Genomic DNA, 15,919 nt, shown 5'->3' on the forward strand with positions numbered 1-15,919 from the left:
TTTCATGCCAATGGACCTCAAAAGAAAGCTGGGGTAGCAATTCTCATATCAGACAGATTGGATTTTAAACTAAAGACTATAGTTACAGACACAGAAGGGCACTATATTATTCTTAAAGGATGTATCCAACAAGTGGATATGACAATTATTAATATATATGCCCCCAACAGGGGAGCAGCAAGATACACAAGCCAACTCTTAACCAGAATAAAGAGACATATAGATAAAAATACATTAATAGTAGGGGACCTCAACACTCTACTATCAGCAATAGACAGATTACTGAAGCAAGAAATCAACAAAGAAACAAGAGCTTTGAATGCCATACTTGACGAGTTGGACCTTATTGATATATATAGAACACTACACCCCAGAACCAAAGAATACTCATCCTATTGTAATGCCCATGGAACAGTCTCAAGAATAGTCTATGTTCTGGGTCACAAAACACGTCTCAAATGATACCAAAAGACTGAAATTATTCCTTGAATATTCTCAGACCACAACCCTTTGAAAGTGGAATTCAACCACAAGGAAAAATTAGGAAGAAACTCAAACACTGGAGACTAAGAACCATCCTGCTCAGGAATGATTTGATAAACCAGGAAATCAAAAATCAATTTGAACAATTTATGGAGACCAATGAGAATGAAAACACAATGGTCCAAAACGTATGGAATACTGCAAAGGCAGTCCTAATNCTCAAACACTTGGAGGCTAAGAACCATCCTGCTCAAGAATGACTCGATAAACCAGGAAATCAAAAAACAAATTAAACAATTTATGGAGACCAACGAGAATGAATACACAACGGTCCAAAACCTATGGGATACTGCAAAGGCAGTCCTAAGGGGGAAATACATAGCCATCCAAGCCTCACTCAAAAGAATAGAAAAATCTAAAATGCAGTTTCTATATTCTCACCTCAAGAAGCTGGAACAGCAACAGAGGAACAGGCCTAATCCACTCACGAGGAAGTAGTTGACCAAGTTTAGAGCAGAAATCAATGAATTAGAAACCAGAACAACAGTAGAGCAGATCAACAGGACTAGAAGCTGGTTCTTTGAGAGAATTAATAAAATTGCAGACCACTGGCAACACTTATCCAAAAGAAAAGAGGACCCAAATTAAAATTTTGAATGAAAAAGGAGAGGTCACGAACAACACCATTGAAATAGGAAGGATTATTAGAAATTTTTATCAACAGCTATATGCCAAAAAACTAAACAATCTGGAAGAGATGGAGGCCTTCCTGGAAACCTATAAACTACCAAGACTGAAACAGGAAGAAATAGATTTCTTAAATAGGCCAATTAACTATGAAGAAATTGAGTCAGTGATAAACAACCTTCCAAATAATAAAACTCCAGGCCCAGACGGTTTTCCTGGGGAATTCTACCANATAAAATTGACAGACCACTGGCAAGACTTATCCAAAAGAATAGAGAAAGGACCCAAATTAATAAAATTATGAATGAGAAAGGAGAGGCCACGACCAACACCATTGAAATAGGAAGGATTATTAGAAATTTTTATCAACAGCTATATGCCAATAAACTAAGCAATCTGGACGAGATGGAGGCCTTCATGGAAACTTATAAACTACTAAGACTGAAACAGGAAGAAATTGATTTCTTAAACAGGCCAATTAATTATGAAGAGATTGAGTCGGTGATAAACAACCTTCCAAAAAACAAAACTCCAGGCCCAGACGGTTTTCCTGGGGAATTCTACCAAACATTCAAAGAAGAAATAATACCTATTCTCCTAAAGCTATTTCAAAAAATAGAAACAGAAGGAAAGCTACCAAACTCATTCTATGAGGCTAATATTACCTTGATCCCCAAACCAGGCAAAGACCCCCTCAAAAAGGAGAATTACAGACCAATTTCCCTAATGAGTATGGACGCCAAAATTCTCATCAAGATCCTTGCTAATAANCTAATAGAATCCAACAGTACATTGAAAGGATTATCCATCATGACCAAGTGGGATTCATACCTGGGATGCAAGCGTGGTTCAACATTTACAAATCAATCAGCATGATACATCATATCAACAAAAAAGATGCAGGAACCATATGATCCTCTCAATTGATGCAGAAAAAGCATTTGACAAAATACAGCATCCTTTCCTGATTAAAACCCTTCAGAGTGTAGGAATAGAGGGTACATTTCTCAATCTCATAAAAGCCATCTACGCAAAGCCTACTGCAAATATTATTCTCAATGGGGAAAAGCTGGAAGCCTTTCCCTTAAGATTAGGAACATGACAAGGATGCCCACTCTTGTCATTATTATTCAACATAGTACTATACGTCCTTGCAACAGCAATCAGAAGACAAAAAGGGATCAAAGGTATCCAAATCGGCAAAGAAGAAGTCAAAATGTCTCTCTTCGCAGATGACATGATACTCTATATGGAAAACACAAAAGAACCCACTCCCCAACTATTAGCAGTTATAGAACAATTCAGTAAGGTGGCAGGATACAAAATCAATGCCCAGAAATCAGTTGCATTTCTATACACGAATAACGAGACTGAAGAAAGAGAAATTAGGGAATCCATCCCATTTACAATAGCACCAAAAACCATATGTTACCTTGGAAATAACTTAACCAGAGACGTAAAGGACCTATATTCTAGAAAATATAAATCACTCTTGAAAGACATTGAGGAAGACACAAAAAGATGGAAAAATATTCCATGCTCATGGATCAGAAGATTTAACTTAGTTAAAATGTCCATGCTACCCAGAGCAATCTACACTTTCATTGCTATCCCGTTCAAAATACCGAGGACATTTTTCAAGGACCTGGAACAAATAGTCCTTAAATTTGTATGGAACCGGAAAAGCCCCTGAATCGCCAAGGAACTGTTGAAAAGGAAAAACAAAGCTGGGGGCATCGCAATGCTGGATTTCGAGCTGTACTACAAAGCTGTCATCACAAAGACAGCATGGTACTGGCACAAGAACAGACACATGGACCAATGGAACAGATAGAGAACCCAGAAATGGACACTCGGCTCTTTGGGCAGCTAATCTTTGATAAAGCAGGAAAAAACATCTGGTGGAAAAAAGACAGTCTCTTCAATAAATGGTGCTGGGAAAATTGGACAGCTACATGCAAAAGAATGAAACTTGACCACTCTCTCACAGCATACACAAAGATAAACTCCAAATGGATAAAAGACCTTGACGTGAGACAGGGATCCATCAAAATCCTAGAGGAAAACATAGGCAGCAACCTCTACGACATCGGCCAAAGCAACTTTTTCATGACACATCTCCAAACGGAAGAGAAACAAAAGATAAAATGAACTTGGGATAAAATGAATGTGGGATAAAAGTCCCACTTCTGAACAGCAAAGGGAAGTGTCAAAAAAAAAAAAAACTAAGAGGCATCCCATGGAATGGGAGAATATATTTGGGAATGACACTACAAATAAAAGACTGGTATCCAAGATCTACAAAGAACTTCTCAAACTCAATATGCAAGAAACAAATAAACGAATCATAAAATGGGCAGAAGATATGAACAGACACTTTTCCAATAATGACATACAAATGGCCAACAGACACATGAAAACATGTTCAAAATCATTAGCCATCAGGGAAATTCAAATCAAAACCACACTAAAATACCACCTTAAGCCAGTTAGAACAGCAAAAATTGACAAGTTAAGAAACAACAATTGCTGGAGAGGATGTGGACAAAGGGGATCCCTCCTACATTGTTGGTGGGAATGCAAGTTGGCACAGCCACTCTGGAAAACAGTGTGGAGGTCCCTTAAAAAGTGAAAAATTGAGCTACCCTATGACCCAGCCATTGGACAACTGGGTATTTACCCCAAAGATACAGATGTAGTGAAGAGAAGGGCCATATGCACAAACACCATATCTTTTACCTCCTCAGTTCAGTGAAATTCCTGATTTCTGCTGAGACTTTATTCTTCCTTCCCCTCATTCTTTCCCACATGCCTCCATATCCCCATACTGCCCCCACCCAGGGAACTGTCAAACATCCATAGGAAAAAGCACCCAAGTTGAACGTAGAACTCATTTCCTTGTCCTTCCCTTCTTGGAATTGTAACCCTGAAGTCTTGCCTGTGCTGACTGTTGTCCAGTGCCTTCAAACGATTATGTTAGGTATTCTGTCCAGATGTTATGGTTACTTTGGGTGGAAAGGTTTGTTTACTACAAGCTGCTTAGCCATAACAAAGCCAGAAATTCTTTTCTGTTGCTTCTCAGTTCTTTCACTTTCCAAACATGATCTTGTAGCAAAACCATGCGGAAGTGCAGGGACAAATTAGAAACAAGTGATTATAGGGACTGGCATACACAGAAGTTTGGGACGCAGACCTGCTTTTCTTTTTATTGCAAACAGCTCCAGATTCCCAAGTAGAAGTGGGAGCAGGGCAGTCCTGCTTACAGTAAAATAGGAGGTAACACAAGAACCGCAGAGAACAGATTTAGGCTTTTTTTTTTTTTCCTGTATAGGAGGTGCTCAGCAATTGTAAATCAGTAAATATATTTACCCAGGAGTTATATGAGTCACTTGACTAGTTCTCCTTGAACTCCCTCCCAGGTCCTAAATGAAAGGTCATCTTAATATTGAAATGTCTTTACCAATTCAACAATCCTGATCTGTAGATGAAGAGAATGAAGCTTAGGAATCAGGAGTGATATGTTGAGGATAATAACTTTAGTGGTAAAAAATAAACATTTCTTATCCACCACCCTTTTCACTAGCCCAAGTTGCTTTTTTGTTAACAGCTAATCCTATATTTCTATCTTAAGGACTTTTCAATTATTTTCCCATCGTAATTAAGGAAGTCTCAATCATTTGCCAGTTAAACAATGTTCGTTTCCTTACTATACATAAAATTCTACAAACAGTAAGAGAATAGAACAATACCCCAATAGGTAAATAAGCAAAAGGATAGAGACAACATGCAGAAAAGATTCTTTTTTAAAATTTATTTAAAGATTTTTATTTATTTATTTGACAGGGAGAGAGAGACCTCAAGCAGCGGGCACAGGAGGCAGAGGGAGAGGGAGAAGCAGACTCCCCACAGATAAGGGAGCCCAATGTGGGTATCCATTCCAGGACCTTGGGATCAGGACCTGAGCTGAAAGCAGATGCTTAACCAACTAAACCACCCAGATGCCCCATTCACAAAAGATTCTTAAACATATGGAAATTAAGGAGGGCATGTGATCTGATGAGCACTGGGCATTATACACAATGATCTTTGAACACAACATCAAAAACCAATGATGTACTATATTTTGGCTAGTTGAACATAATTTTAAAAAGCATATGGAAAGAGCACTAATTCATTCATAAAAAGATAAAGGTAGAATAAGCCTATAACTATAAGCCAAATCTCATTTTTAACCCATTGGAGTGACAAAGATCAAGCAATTTGATAACCATTGTGTGGCTGAGGATGGTGAAATGGCTACCCTCATGCTTGCTTGTGGGAGAATAAATTTTACAAGCTCTATACAGGTCAATTAGGTAACTTTAATCAAAATTTAGAAGACATACCCCCGGTAGCCCAGCAATCCAACTTTAAGGTACTCAGTCTACAGATATTCTCACACATGTGGGAAATGATGAAAGTATGAGAATATTCATTGCAGTATTGCTATCATAGCAAAATGTTGAGGAAGATGTCAGTTCCTATTAACAAAAGACTAATTAAATAAGCTACGGTTCCGTCATACAATGGAATACTGTCTTTGATCTTATAAAATGTGAGGTAGCTCTATGTGTAATGTTATGTAATATCTCCAAGACTATGTTTTGGGACTTATTATTATTATTGAAGTATTGTTGACATCCAAGACATACTGTTAAATGAAGAAAGCAAGGTGAGTAGCCAAGTATAACTAATTTTCATGTAAATGTATAGACTCTGGGAAGGAGATCCAGAAACTGATAACAGAGGTTAGTTCAGGTGAGGAGAATTTGGTGTCTGGGGAACAAGAGAGTAAAGGAGGTGTTTGCTTCATATCCCTTCTGAACTCTTTAAATTCTTTGGTATATGTTTGTATTATTCATTTTTTAAAAAATTTTAAAAATAATAATACAGTTGTTTTTAAGCAGATTTTCTAATAATTATATCTACAAAACCATTCCTCCTACCCCCACCAACAATTCTAGGAGCTCTGAGGAACCTATTCATTAATAAAAAAGTTGAAGTAGGGTCCGAAAAACAACTTAACATATTTTCACTCGGACTTTTTGGCACTTCAGGGAAAATATGATAAGTGTCTTTTCCCTCTTAGAGCTTCTACAAATATCCTGTGACAAACTGTAACTACTCTATCACATTTATATTTAGACACCCTCCCTCTCATTGTTCAACTATATACTCTTGTTTTTGTTGTTGAGAACCTACAATACCAGACGTTGAACCAGGAAATAAATTTGATATGTAAGTACATAAGAGACATTTTCTTCCCTCATAGGGCTCGCAGTCTCATAGTAGAGATGCATAATAAAATTGCAAGTGTTTTCTTTTTATTAAATGGTATAAGTGCAGTAATAGGGGAAAGACTAAATACTATGAAAGATCACGAGAAGTAGCATGTGTGCAAGCATGGATTCACCAGGGATAGATTGGTGATGGTTAGTAAGGAGGGCACGTATTGCAAGGTGCACTGGGTGTTATACGCAACTAATGAATCATTGAAACTTGCATCAGAAACCAGGGATGTACTGTATGGTGACTAACATAATGTAATAAAAAACATTAAAAAAATAAAGTCCTGTAGAAGGAGGCACTCTATCTGTCAAAACAATCAGACAGCCTTTGAAAATTATAGGAACATTATAGCTAGAAAACTGACAGCTATGAAGTTTCTAAGTGAACTTCTAATCTCTAAACCACTTTCCCTTGGTTCCGTGAAAGAAAACATTTTATTTCAAAAATTCACTTGACGCTTATTCTGTTGTTGTTGTTGCTGATGATGACCGGTCTTCAGTTCCACCAGAAAAAGTATATTTCTCATTTTGATAAACCTAGCACATTAGGCATCGGCACCCACTGCCACCACTGCCTTCAAAGCTTCCACTTCAAGCTTCAGTCTCCTTACCAGCCTGCAAGTCTCTATTTCTTCATTCAGCCTGAACTAATTGCACCCACAACTCTGTCTCTCATTTTCTTCTTCCCTCCTGGAATTCAGCTACCTCATCCTCAGCTTCCGGGAAGCTAATCAGAAACAAAGTGGGAAAGAGAACTGTGGTAAAAACCACGAGGGTCTTCTTGGAGATGATCATAGAGCGAGTCAGGAATTGTTGCCTGGGTGCTCTTGCTACTACTGTAAAATCTACTTCACAAACAACAACAAAACCAAATGTACATGCACACAAAAGAAAGGAAATCACGGGATCCAGAGAGCTCAGGATCTAACACCAGGAAAGGATATAGTAACCCACAGGACTGTGGGCCTGAAAGCAGCTAACCCAGACTGGACCAGTTAAGACTGAAGGAGCAGTACTCTCAAGATGAAATGATAAAGTTCCCGCTGTGCTTGAAGGTCCAGAGAAGAAATTTACACAGCTGGGGAGTGTGGAGATAAAGGAGGATGTAGAAAAATTAGCATTTTAAAAGAAAAAGAAGCATTTGAAAGAGAGAGCAATTAATGAAATAGAAAAACAAAACTTTATGCAAGAAATTGTAGTAAACTATTGCAGCTACAGATACTATTTACAAGGTCATAATAATATAAACGTGAACACTGATCTAACGAAATCATATTACTGAACTGGGAGGCTCCCAGGTCTAATATATAGGCTTTCCATGAAAAAGTCATTCCAACCCCTCAGGAACGCTGGTCCCATTACAACCACGGGAAAGCACGTGTGTCTCCAAACATACCAGTTCGCTTCTCTTAAAGGCGGTTTCCGACACTTGTGCAGCTGGAGCAGCGAGACGGGACGCTATTCACGGTGTTCGGTAACCTCAGCAAGCGGCCCTACTGGTTCCACTCCCAGTATCTGAAGAGTCGGAAGGCAGTTCACCTCCAGGCATGGCTGGTGGAAGAGATCTTCAGCCGGAGAGCACATCCCAAATGTCGAGTGTGTGTTGCAGACCCTACTTCATGTTAATCAGTGGGAACCCGAGGGCGAAGCTGAGATATTGATATTTGGTCGGCCTTATTACCAGGAAGATGTAGCCAAGATGATCATGAATTTGGCTGACTATCACTGCCAACTCTGGGCACAAAGCTCAGAGGAGGTCCCTGCCCAGGACACATCCACCCAGCCATCCCCAAGGCTGCCCAAGAGTCCGTGACCCAGCACTACCCCGAGGCTGCCTGTGAGGCAGCGACCCAGCGGTCCCCCAGCCAGCCCTCAAGGCAGTGACCCAGGAACCCCCTCCGAGGCTGCCTGCGAGGTGGCGACCCAAAGCTCCCCCAGCACAGCCTGCGAGGCGGCTACCCAGGACCCGGTTACCAGGTCATGAAAGCACTTTGGGCTGGGAGCAGGAGCCAGGCAAGGATATAGTGGAAGACCTTGTTGCTGCTCTATTCATCTAAGTCCCACTTCTTCAGGTAGAAGCTGTGGAAAAAATGGTGTGGGTAGTTCTCGGTCCCCCTCCCCAGGTAAAGTTTTGCGAACACTGATCTAAAGAGTTCTAATAAAGAATCAAATTTCCCTAAAAAAAAAAGAAGATAAATAGGAAAAAACCTGGATGACCTTGTGTGTGGTGAGACTTTTTTAGATATAATACCTAAGACATCATCTGTAAAAGAAATAATTGATAAGCTGGGCTTCATTAAAATTAAAAACTTTTGCTCCGTGAAACACAGTGTCAAGAGAATTAGAAGACAAGCCACAGAATAGGAGAAAATACATTCAAAAGATATTTGATAAAGAACTGTTATCCAAAATATAAAAAGAACTCTTAAAAATGCAACAATAAGAAAACAATCCAAACAAAAAGTGGGCCAAAGATTTTAACAGACACTTCACCAAAGGTGACATCAAGATGGCAAATAAGTATGTGAAAAGATGTTCCACATCATATGTAATCAAGAAAATGCAAATTAAAACAATAATCAGATGCCACTACACACCTGAAGACATCCAGATAGCTAACAGATACATGAAAAGATGCTCCACAGCACTTGACATCAGGGAAATACAAATCACAACTACAAGGAGATATCACCTCACACCAGACAGTATGGCTAAAATGAACAACACAAGAAACAACAGGTATTGGCGAGGATGCAGAGAAAGGGGAACCCTCTTATGCTGTTGGTGGGAATGCAAACTTGTGCAGCCACTCTGGAAAACAGTATGGAGCTTCCTCAGAAAGTTAATAGAACTATCTTACAACCTAGTAATTGTATTACTAGTTATTTATCCAAAGAACACAAAAATACTAATTTGAAGTGATACACGTACTCCAATGTTTATAGCAGCATTATCAACAACAGCCAAGTTATGGAAATAGCCCAAACATCCATTGACTGATGAATGGTTAAAGAAGAAGTGGTATCTATATACAATGGAATATTACTCAGCCTTAAAAAAGAATGAAACCTTGCCATTTGAAACATGGATGGAGCTGGAGAGTATTATGCTAAATGAAATAAGTCAGAGAAAAACAAATACCATATAATTTCACTCATACATGGGATTTAAGAAACAAAACAAACATAGGGAAGAAGAAAACAGAGGCAAACCAAGAAACAGACTCAACTATAGAGAAGGGATGGTTACTGGAAGGGAGGTGGGTCGGGGGATGGGTTAAATACGTGATGGGGATTACGGAGGACACGTGATGAGCACCAGGTGTTGAATATATGTTGAATCACTAAATTCTACACCTGAAACTAATATTACACTATATGTTAACTGAAATTTAAATAAAAACTTTAAAAAAATCGAAAGAAATGAGCTATCAAACAATGAAAAAAACATGGAGGAACCTTAAATGCTATTACTAAGTGGAATAAACCAGTCTGGAAAGGCTACAAAGTGTATGATTCCAACTCTGACATTCTGGAAAGAGCAAAACTACGGAGACAATAAAAAGATTTATACAGGGTAAGAGGTAAAAAAACCACCCACACAGAAGCATTTCCACTGCGTTTCCCAAGATTCAAACTTTACCACTTAGGTTTGATACATTCAGCGGGAGAATGTCAGGGATAAGAAAGAAACCTTAAAAGCATTCAAGCAGCAAGATTAAAAATTCAAACAGTGAGTTGATGTGGCTGGCCATGCCTCCTACCTCGGGCTGACTGAGTCTCTCCCTGGAGATTTACTTGGGGCTCAGGAGGGCCGGCTCAGCACTGCGGGGCCACAGGCCATTCTTCACCACAAAGTGGACTCCAGAGCCTGGCGGGGGGCGGTGAAGTCTGTGCCTGAACATGCGCCTTATTGGCTCCTGCCCAGAGGCCATTGGGGAGCGTGCGCTGCAGCCAGTTAGCTTCCAACGGTGGGCGCACTTGCTCTTGGCGCTAGGGAGGCCTGCAGGCAGCTGCTTCCTTGTTGGTTACTAAGGCACTGTGATTGGCAGCCCTGGAGAGTCTACTTTTTCCAACATAAGTATTAAGGAGACCCAGGGAAAAAAAATTAATGCTTGCCAGGGGTGGAGGTGGAGGAAAGATTTACAGAGGACACAGGATTTTTAAGGCAGTGAGAATACCCTGTATGCTATTATAAGGATGGCTAGGTCATTATATATTTGTCCAAAACCATGGAATGTACACCAAGAGTGTACTCCGAGAGTGAACTTTAAGGTAAACTGTGGACTTTGGGTGCTTAAGATGATGTCAATGTCCACTCATCCTTGGTAACAATGTACCATTCTGGTGAGTGGTCATGAATGAGGGAGGCAATGGAGGAGTGTGTGCGTGTGTGCGTGAACACATGCGGGCACACAGTCACGCCAGGGATATATGGGAAAATCTCTGTGCCTTCCTCTCAATTTTGTTGTAAACCTGAAACTGCTCTAAAAAAATGGATGTCATAAAAATAGAAGGCTGTCAGACGTCTGTCAGAAGATATAGTAGGCATAAATAAACACCCAAATAAAGAACAAAAAAGCTTAATAAAATATATGATACACCAGCACACTCATCATACATAAGAAACATAATATTGTGGAGAAACAACAGATCAGTAAATAAAACTTCAATTTCAGAATAAACATCTTTGAGCATCCCAGAATTCAAAGCAAGAAAGGAAGCTAAGTAAATTATAGTGTTCTAATTGTATAATGAGAAATATAAATCAGAGAAAGCAAAATTTTACATAGCATGATACTTGAAAAATAATTGATTCAATTGGGTTCCCCATGGTTTTATTTTAAGAATTATTTTACAACTTTCCTATAAAATACAATATGCAGCATAAAATGCACAAAACATATATGTAAAGTATAATAAATATAAAGCAAACATCCAATAGCCAGTACCAAAGACAAGTAGGGCATCGCAAGAACTCTGGAAGTCCCTTTGTTTTTTATCACACCTAATTCTCCCCCTAACTTCTCTTGTAAACTTCTTTGCTTTATACTTTTTATTCATCCACTAAAAAATAGATTTACCTGTTTTAAAACTTATGTAAGAAGAATCATCTTTAATATATTCTATTTTTTAAATGTATTTCTTTTTACTTTATATACAGTAAAATTCACTCTTTGAATTAATTTCACCTTGATCAGATTTTGCTTATGTATTTTGAAGCTCTGTTGTTGGGTACCTCCTACCTTTGGAACTGTTATATCTTCCGCAAGAAATGACCCCTTTTGAAAAAAAAAAAAAAAAGAAAAGAAATGACCCCTTTTGAATCATGTGATGTCCTTCTCTCTGGTAATGTTCCTCATTCTGAAGTCTATTTTGTCTAATATTAATGTAGCTACTCCAACTTTCTTTTGTTTAATATTTGAATAGTATGTATTTTACTTTTTAAATTATTTTTTAGATTTTATTTTACTTTTAGTCTTTTTTTTTTTTAAGTAGACAGAATATTGTTGGGTCTTCCTTTTATTTCTAATTTATCATCCCATTCTCTTGGTTTCTTCAGATCATTTATATTGAATCTTATTTTTTGATATGGTTAGAATAAAATTACCATTTTGCTAATTGCATTCTATTTATTCTGTCTAATCAGTTCTTTTTCTGCCCCTTTTGTGTTAGTTTTTATGAATCCATTTTAACTTCATCATTTCCCTATTATTTATATCTTTTTAAAATATTTTTAATTGTTGTTCTAGGATTAAAAACATTTAATCAGAATCTAACTTCAAATAATATCACTACCTGATGTGTTGTGAAAGGGATTTACACCAGTATATCCCCAATTCCTCACTCTCATTCTCTGGGTGATTTTTATGGTCATAAATTCTATTTTTACTTATGCCATCAACAAAAAATATTGCTACCATCCATATTTCTTTTCCATTCCCAGTGCTTTTCATTTCTTTGGTGGATCCATGTGTCAGTCTGGTATCACACTACGTCTGCCTGAAAACATTAAACATTATTCATAGTGCAAGTCTACTTGGCAGTGAATTCCCTCAATTTTGTTTTTATGAGAAAGTATATATTTCTCCTTCATTCTTCTTCCTGCTTTATTGAGGTATGTTCAACAATAATTATATGTATTTAAGTTGTACAGTGAGTTTTTCGAAGTTATACAAGTTAATGATGCCTTAATATATGTATACATTGTGAGGAAATGAGTATCACCTCAAGTTGATTAACACATTTATCACCTTTCACAATTACACTTTTTGTGTGGTGAGGACACTTAGGATCTATTCTCTTGGCATATTTCAAGTATGCAATACAATACTATTAATTATAGTCACCATGCTACATATTAAAGCCCCAGAACTTATTCATCTTACCAACATCTCCCCATTCCACCACCACCCACATCCTTGGCCACCAGCCCCTGGCAGTCACCATTTTACTGTCTGGTTTGATGAATTCAACTTTTTTAGATTCCACATGTAAGTGAAATCACACAATGTTTCTCTTTCTGTGTTTGGCTTATTTCACTTAGCATAATGTCCTCCAGTTTCATTCATGTTGTCATAAAGAGAATTTCCTTCTTTTTTATGGCTGAACGGTATTCCATAGTTTTGGCTATTTGGGTCTTTTGTGGTTTCATACAAAGTTTAAGGTTGTTTTATCTACTTCTGTGAAAAACACCATTGGAATTTTGATAGGGATTGCATTAGATCTATAGATGACTTTTGATAGTATGGACATCGTAATAATATTAATTCTCCTAATCCATGAAGAGGATATCTTTCCATTTATTTGTGTCTTCATTCTTTTCATCAATGTCCTACAGTTTTCAGTTTACAGATCTTTCACCTCCTTGATTCAGTTTATTCCTAAGTACTTTTACTTTTTGATGCTTGGCAGCAGGAGTGTTCCCAGCCTGTGACTGAATTAAAGGGCCATATCAGGATCTACAGTTGGACCAAGCTCAGACGGCCTGCCTCAGGGACACGGACAGATGTGTCTACCACCCAGTCCCTTGGCATACACAACTAGTGGCTAAAAGGGACCAGAGTTGGGTCACAGGCCACTTCAAGGTCCACAGCCAGACTGAGGTTGGCAGGACTGCTACCTGTGGCACAGGTGAGTGTGACTACTACTGGGTCCTGGTGGATAGATGGTGTTGGTGGGGAGACCAAGACCAAATATGGCTTAGCCAAGTCTACGAGGAGACTGTGGCTGTTTCTGAATCTGTACCCAGACACTAGATCAGTGATTCTGCCACCTGGGCATGGGTCTGCCTACTCAAAATGGCCCTCATTGATCATGGGTTACACTGGGATTTTCACGATCTCTTAATGATCCCAAAGCTCCCACAAAGGCACTTTTGTCCATGGATGGCTGCCAAATTATTGTTACTGAGGGAGGATATGAGGCCAGCATGACCAAAGCCAAAAAACACAGTACAAGGAGCACCTGGGTGGCTCAATCAGATGAGTGTCCAACTCTTGGTTTTGGCTCAGGCATGATCTCAGGGTCTTGGGATAGAGCTATGTGTTGGGGTTTGTATTCAGTGTGGAGTCTGTTTCTCCTTCTCCTTTCCCCTCTGTCCCTCCCTCTCCTCTCTTCCTCACCCTCTAAAATAAGTAAACTCTTAAAAATAAAGACACTACACGAAAAGAAAACTACTGTCATGGGGGCACCTGGGTGGCACAGCGGTTAAGCGTCTTCCTTCAGCTCAGGGCGTGATCCCGGTGTTATGGGATTGAGCCCCACATCAGGCTCCTCTGCTAGGAGCCTGATTCTTCCTCTCCCACTCCTCCTGTTTGTGTTCCTTCTCTCGCTGGCTGTCTCTATCTCTGTCAGATAATTAAATAAAATCTTTAAAAAAGAAGAAAACTACTGCCAATATCCCTGATGAATATGCATTCAAACATTTTCAGCAAACTATTAGGAAACAAATTCAACAACACATTAAAAGGATCATATGTCATGATCAAGTGGGAATCACCCCTGGGATACAAGAAAAGTTTAACATAAATAAATCAATATATGTGAGGCACTATATTAAAAAATGAGGGATAAAAACAAAATGATAATCTCAATAGATGTAGAAAAAGCATTTTGCAAAATACAACATCCTTTCATGATTAAAAAAAAAACCTCATAAAATGTGAGTGGAGAAAAAACATACCTCAACATAATAAAAGCCATATATGACAAGCCCACAGCAAACATCATATCAATGGTAAAAGGTCAAAAGCTTTTCTGCTAAAGTCAGAAACAAGGTCAGGGTGCCCATGCTTACCATTTCTATTCAACATAGTACTGGAAGTCCTAGCCAGAGCAATCAGTCAAAAAATGAATAAAAGGGATCAAATCAGAAAAAAAAAGGTAAATTGCTTTTGCAGATTACATATTCCATAAATGTCAATAAATGGTGCTTGGAAAACTGGACAGCTACATGCAAAAGAATGAAAATTGACCACTCTCTCACACCATACACAAAGATGAACTCCAAATGGATGAAAGACTTTGATGTGAGACAGGAATCCATCAAAATCCTAGAGAAGAATATGGGCAGCAACCTCTACAACATTGGCCAAAGCAACCTTTTTCATGACACATCTCCAAAGGCAAGATAAACAAGAGATAAAATGAACCTGTGGGACTTCATCAAGAGAGNGAAAATTGGACAGCTACATGCAAAAGAATGAAACTTGACCACTCTCTCACACCATACACAAAAATAAACTCCAAATGGATGAAAGACCTCAATGTGAGACAGGAATCCATCAAAATTCTAGAGGAGAACATAGGCAACAACTTCTATGACATCGGCCAGAGCAACCTTTTTCACGACACATCTCCAAAGGCAAGAGAAATAAAAGATAAAATGAACTTATGGAAAAAAAAAAGAAAAGAAAACTTCTGCACAGCCAAGGAAACAGTCAAAAAAACTAAGAGGAAGCCCACGGAATGGGAGAAGGTATTTGCAAATGACACTACAGATAAAACACTGGTATCCAAGATCTACAAAGAACTTCTCAAACTCTATACGTGAGAAACAAATACACAAATCATAAAATGGGCAGAAGGTATGAACAGACACTTTTCCAATGATGACATACAAATGGCCAACAGACACATGAAAACATGTTCAAAATCATTAGCCATCAGGGAAATTCAAATCAAAACCACACTGAGATACCACCTTACGCCAGTTAGAATGGCAAAAATGGACAAGGCAAGAAACAATTGCTGGAGAGTCTGTGGAGAAAGGGGATCCTTCCTACATTGTTGGTGGGAATGCAAGTTGGTACAGCCACTCTGGAAAACAGTGTGGAGGTCCCTTAAAAAGTTAAAAATTGAGCTACCCTATGACCCTGCCATTGCACTACTGGGTATTTACCCCAAAGATACAGACGTAGT

At 38.6% G+C, this 15,919-nt stretch overlaps 1 protein-coding gene across 1 annotated transcript in view; it reads left to right on the top strand.

Annotated features, from left to right (window-relative positions):
* Positions 1–8,310, top strand: part of LOC117800278 (KHDC3-like protein) — a 31,169-nt gene extending 22,859 nt beyond the window's left edge. The window contains 2 exon segments of the mRNA XM_034652808.1: positions 7,913–8,071; positions 8,073–8,310. Coding sequence (XP_034508699.1) covers positions 7,913–8,071; positions 8,073–8,310 — 397 coding nt within the window.
* The last annotated feature ends 7,609 nt before the right edge of the window (positions 8,311–15,919 follow it).

The sequence above is a fragment of the Ailuropoda melanoleuca genome, unplaced genomic scaffold (assembly GCF_002007445.2).
Source record: "Ailuropoda melanoleuca isolate Jingjing unplaced genomic scaffold, ASM200744v2 unplaced-scaffold6751, whole genome shotgun sequence".
In the NCBI taxonomy this organism is placed as follows: domain Eukaryota; kingdom Metazoa; phylum Chordata; class Mammalia; order Carnivora; family Ursidae; genus Ailuropoda; species Ailuropoda melanoleuca.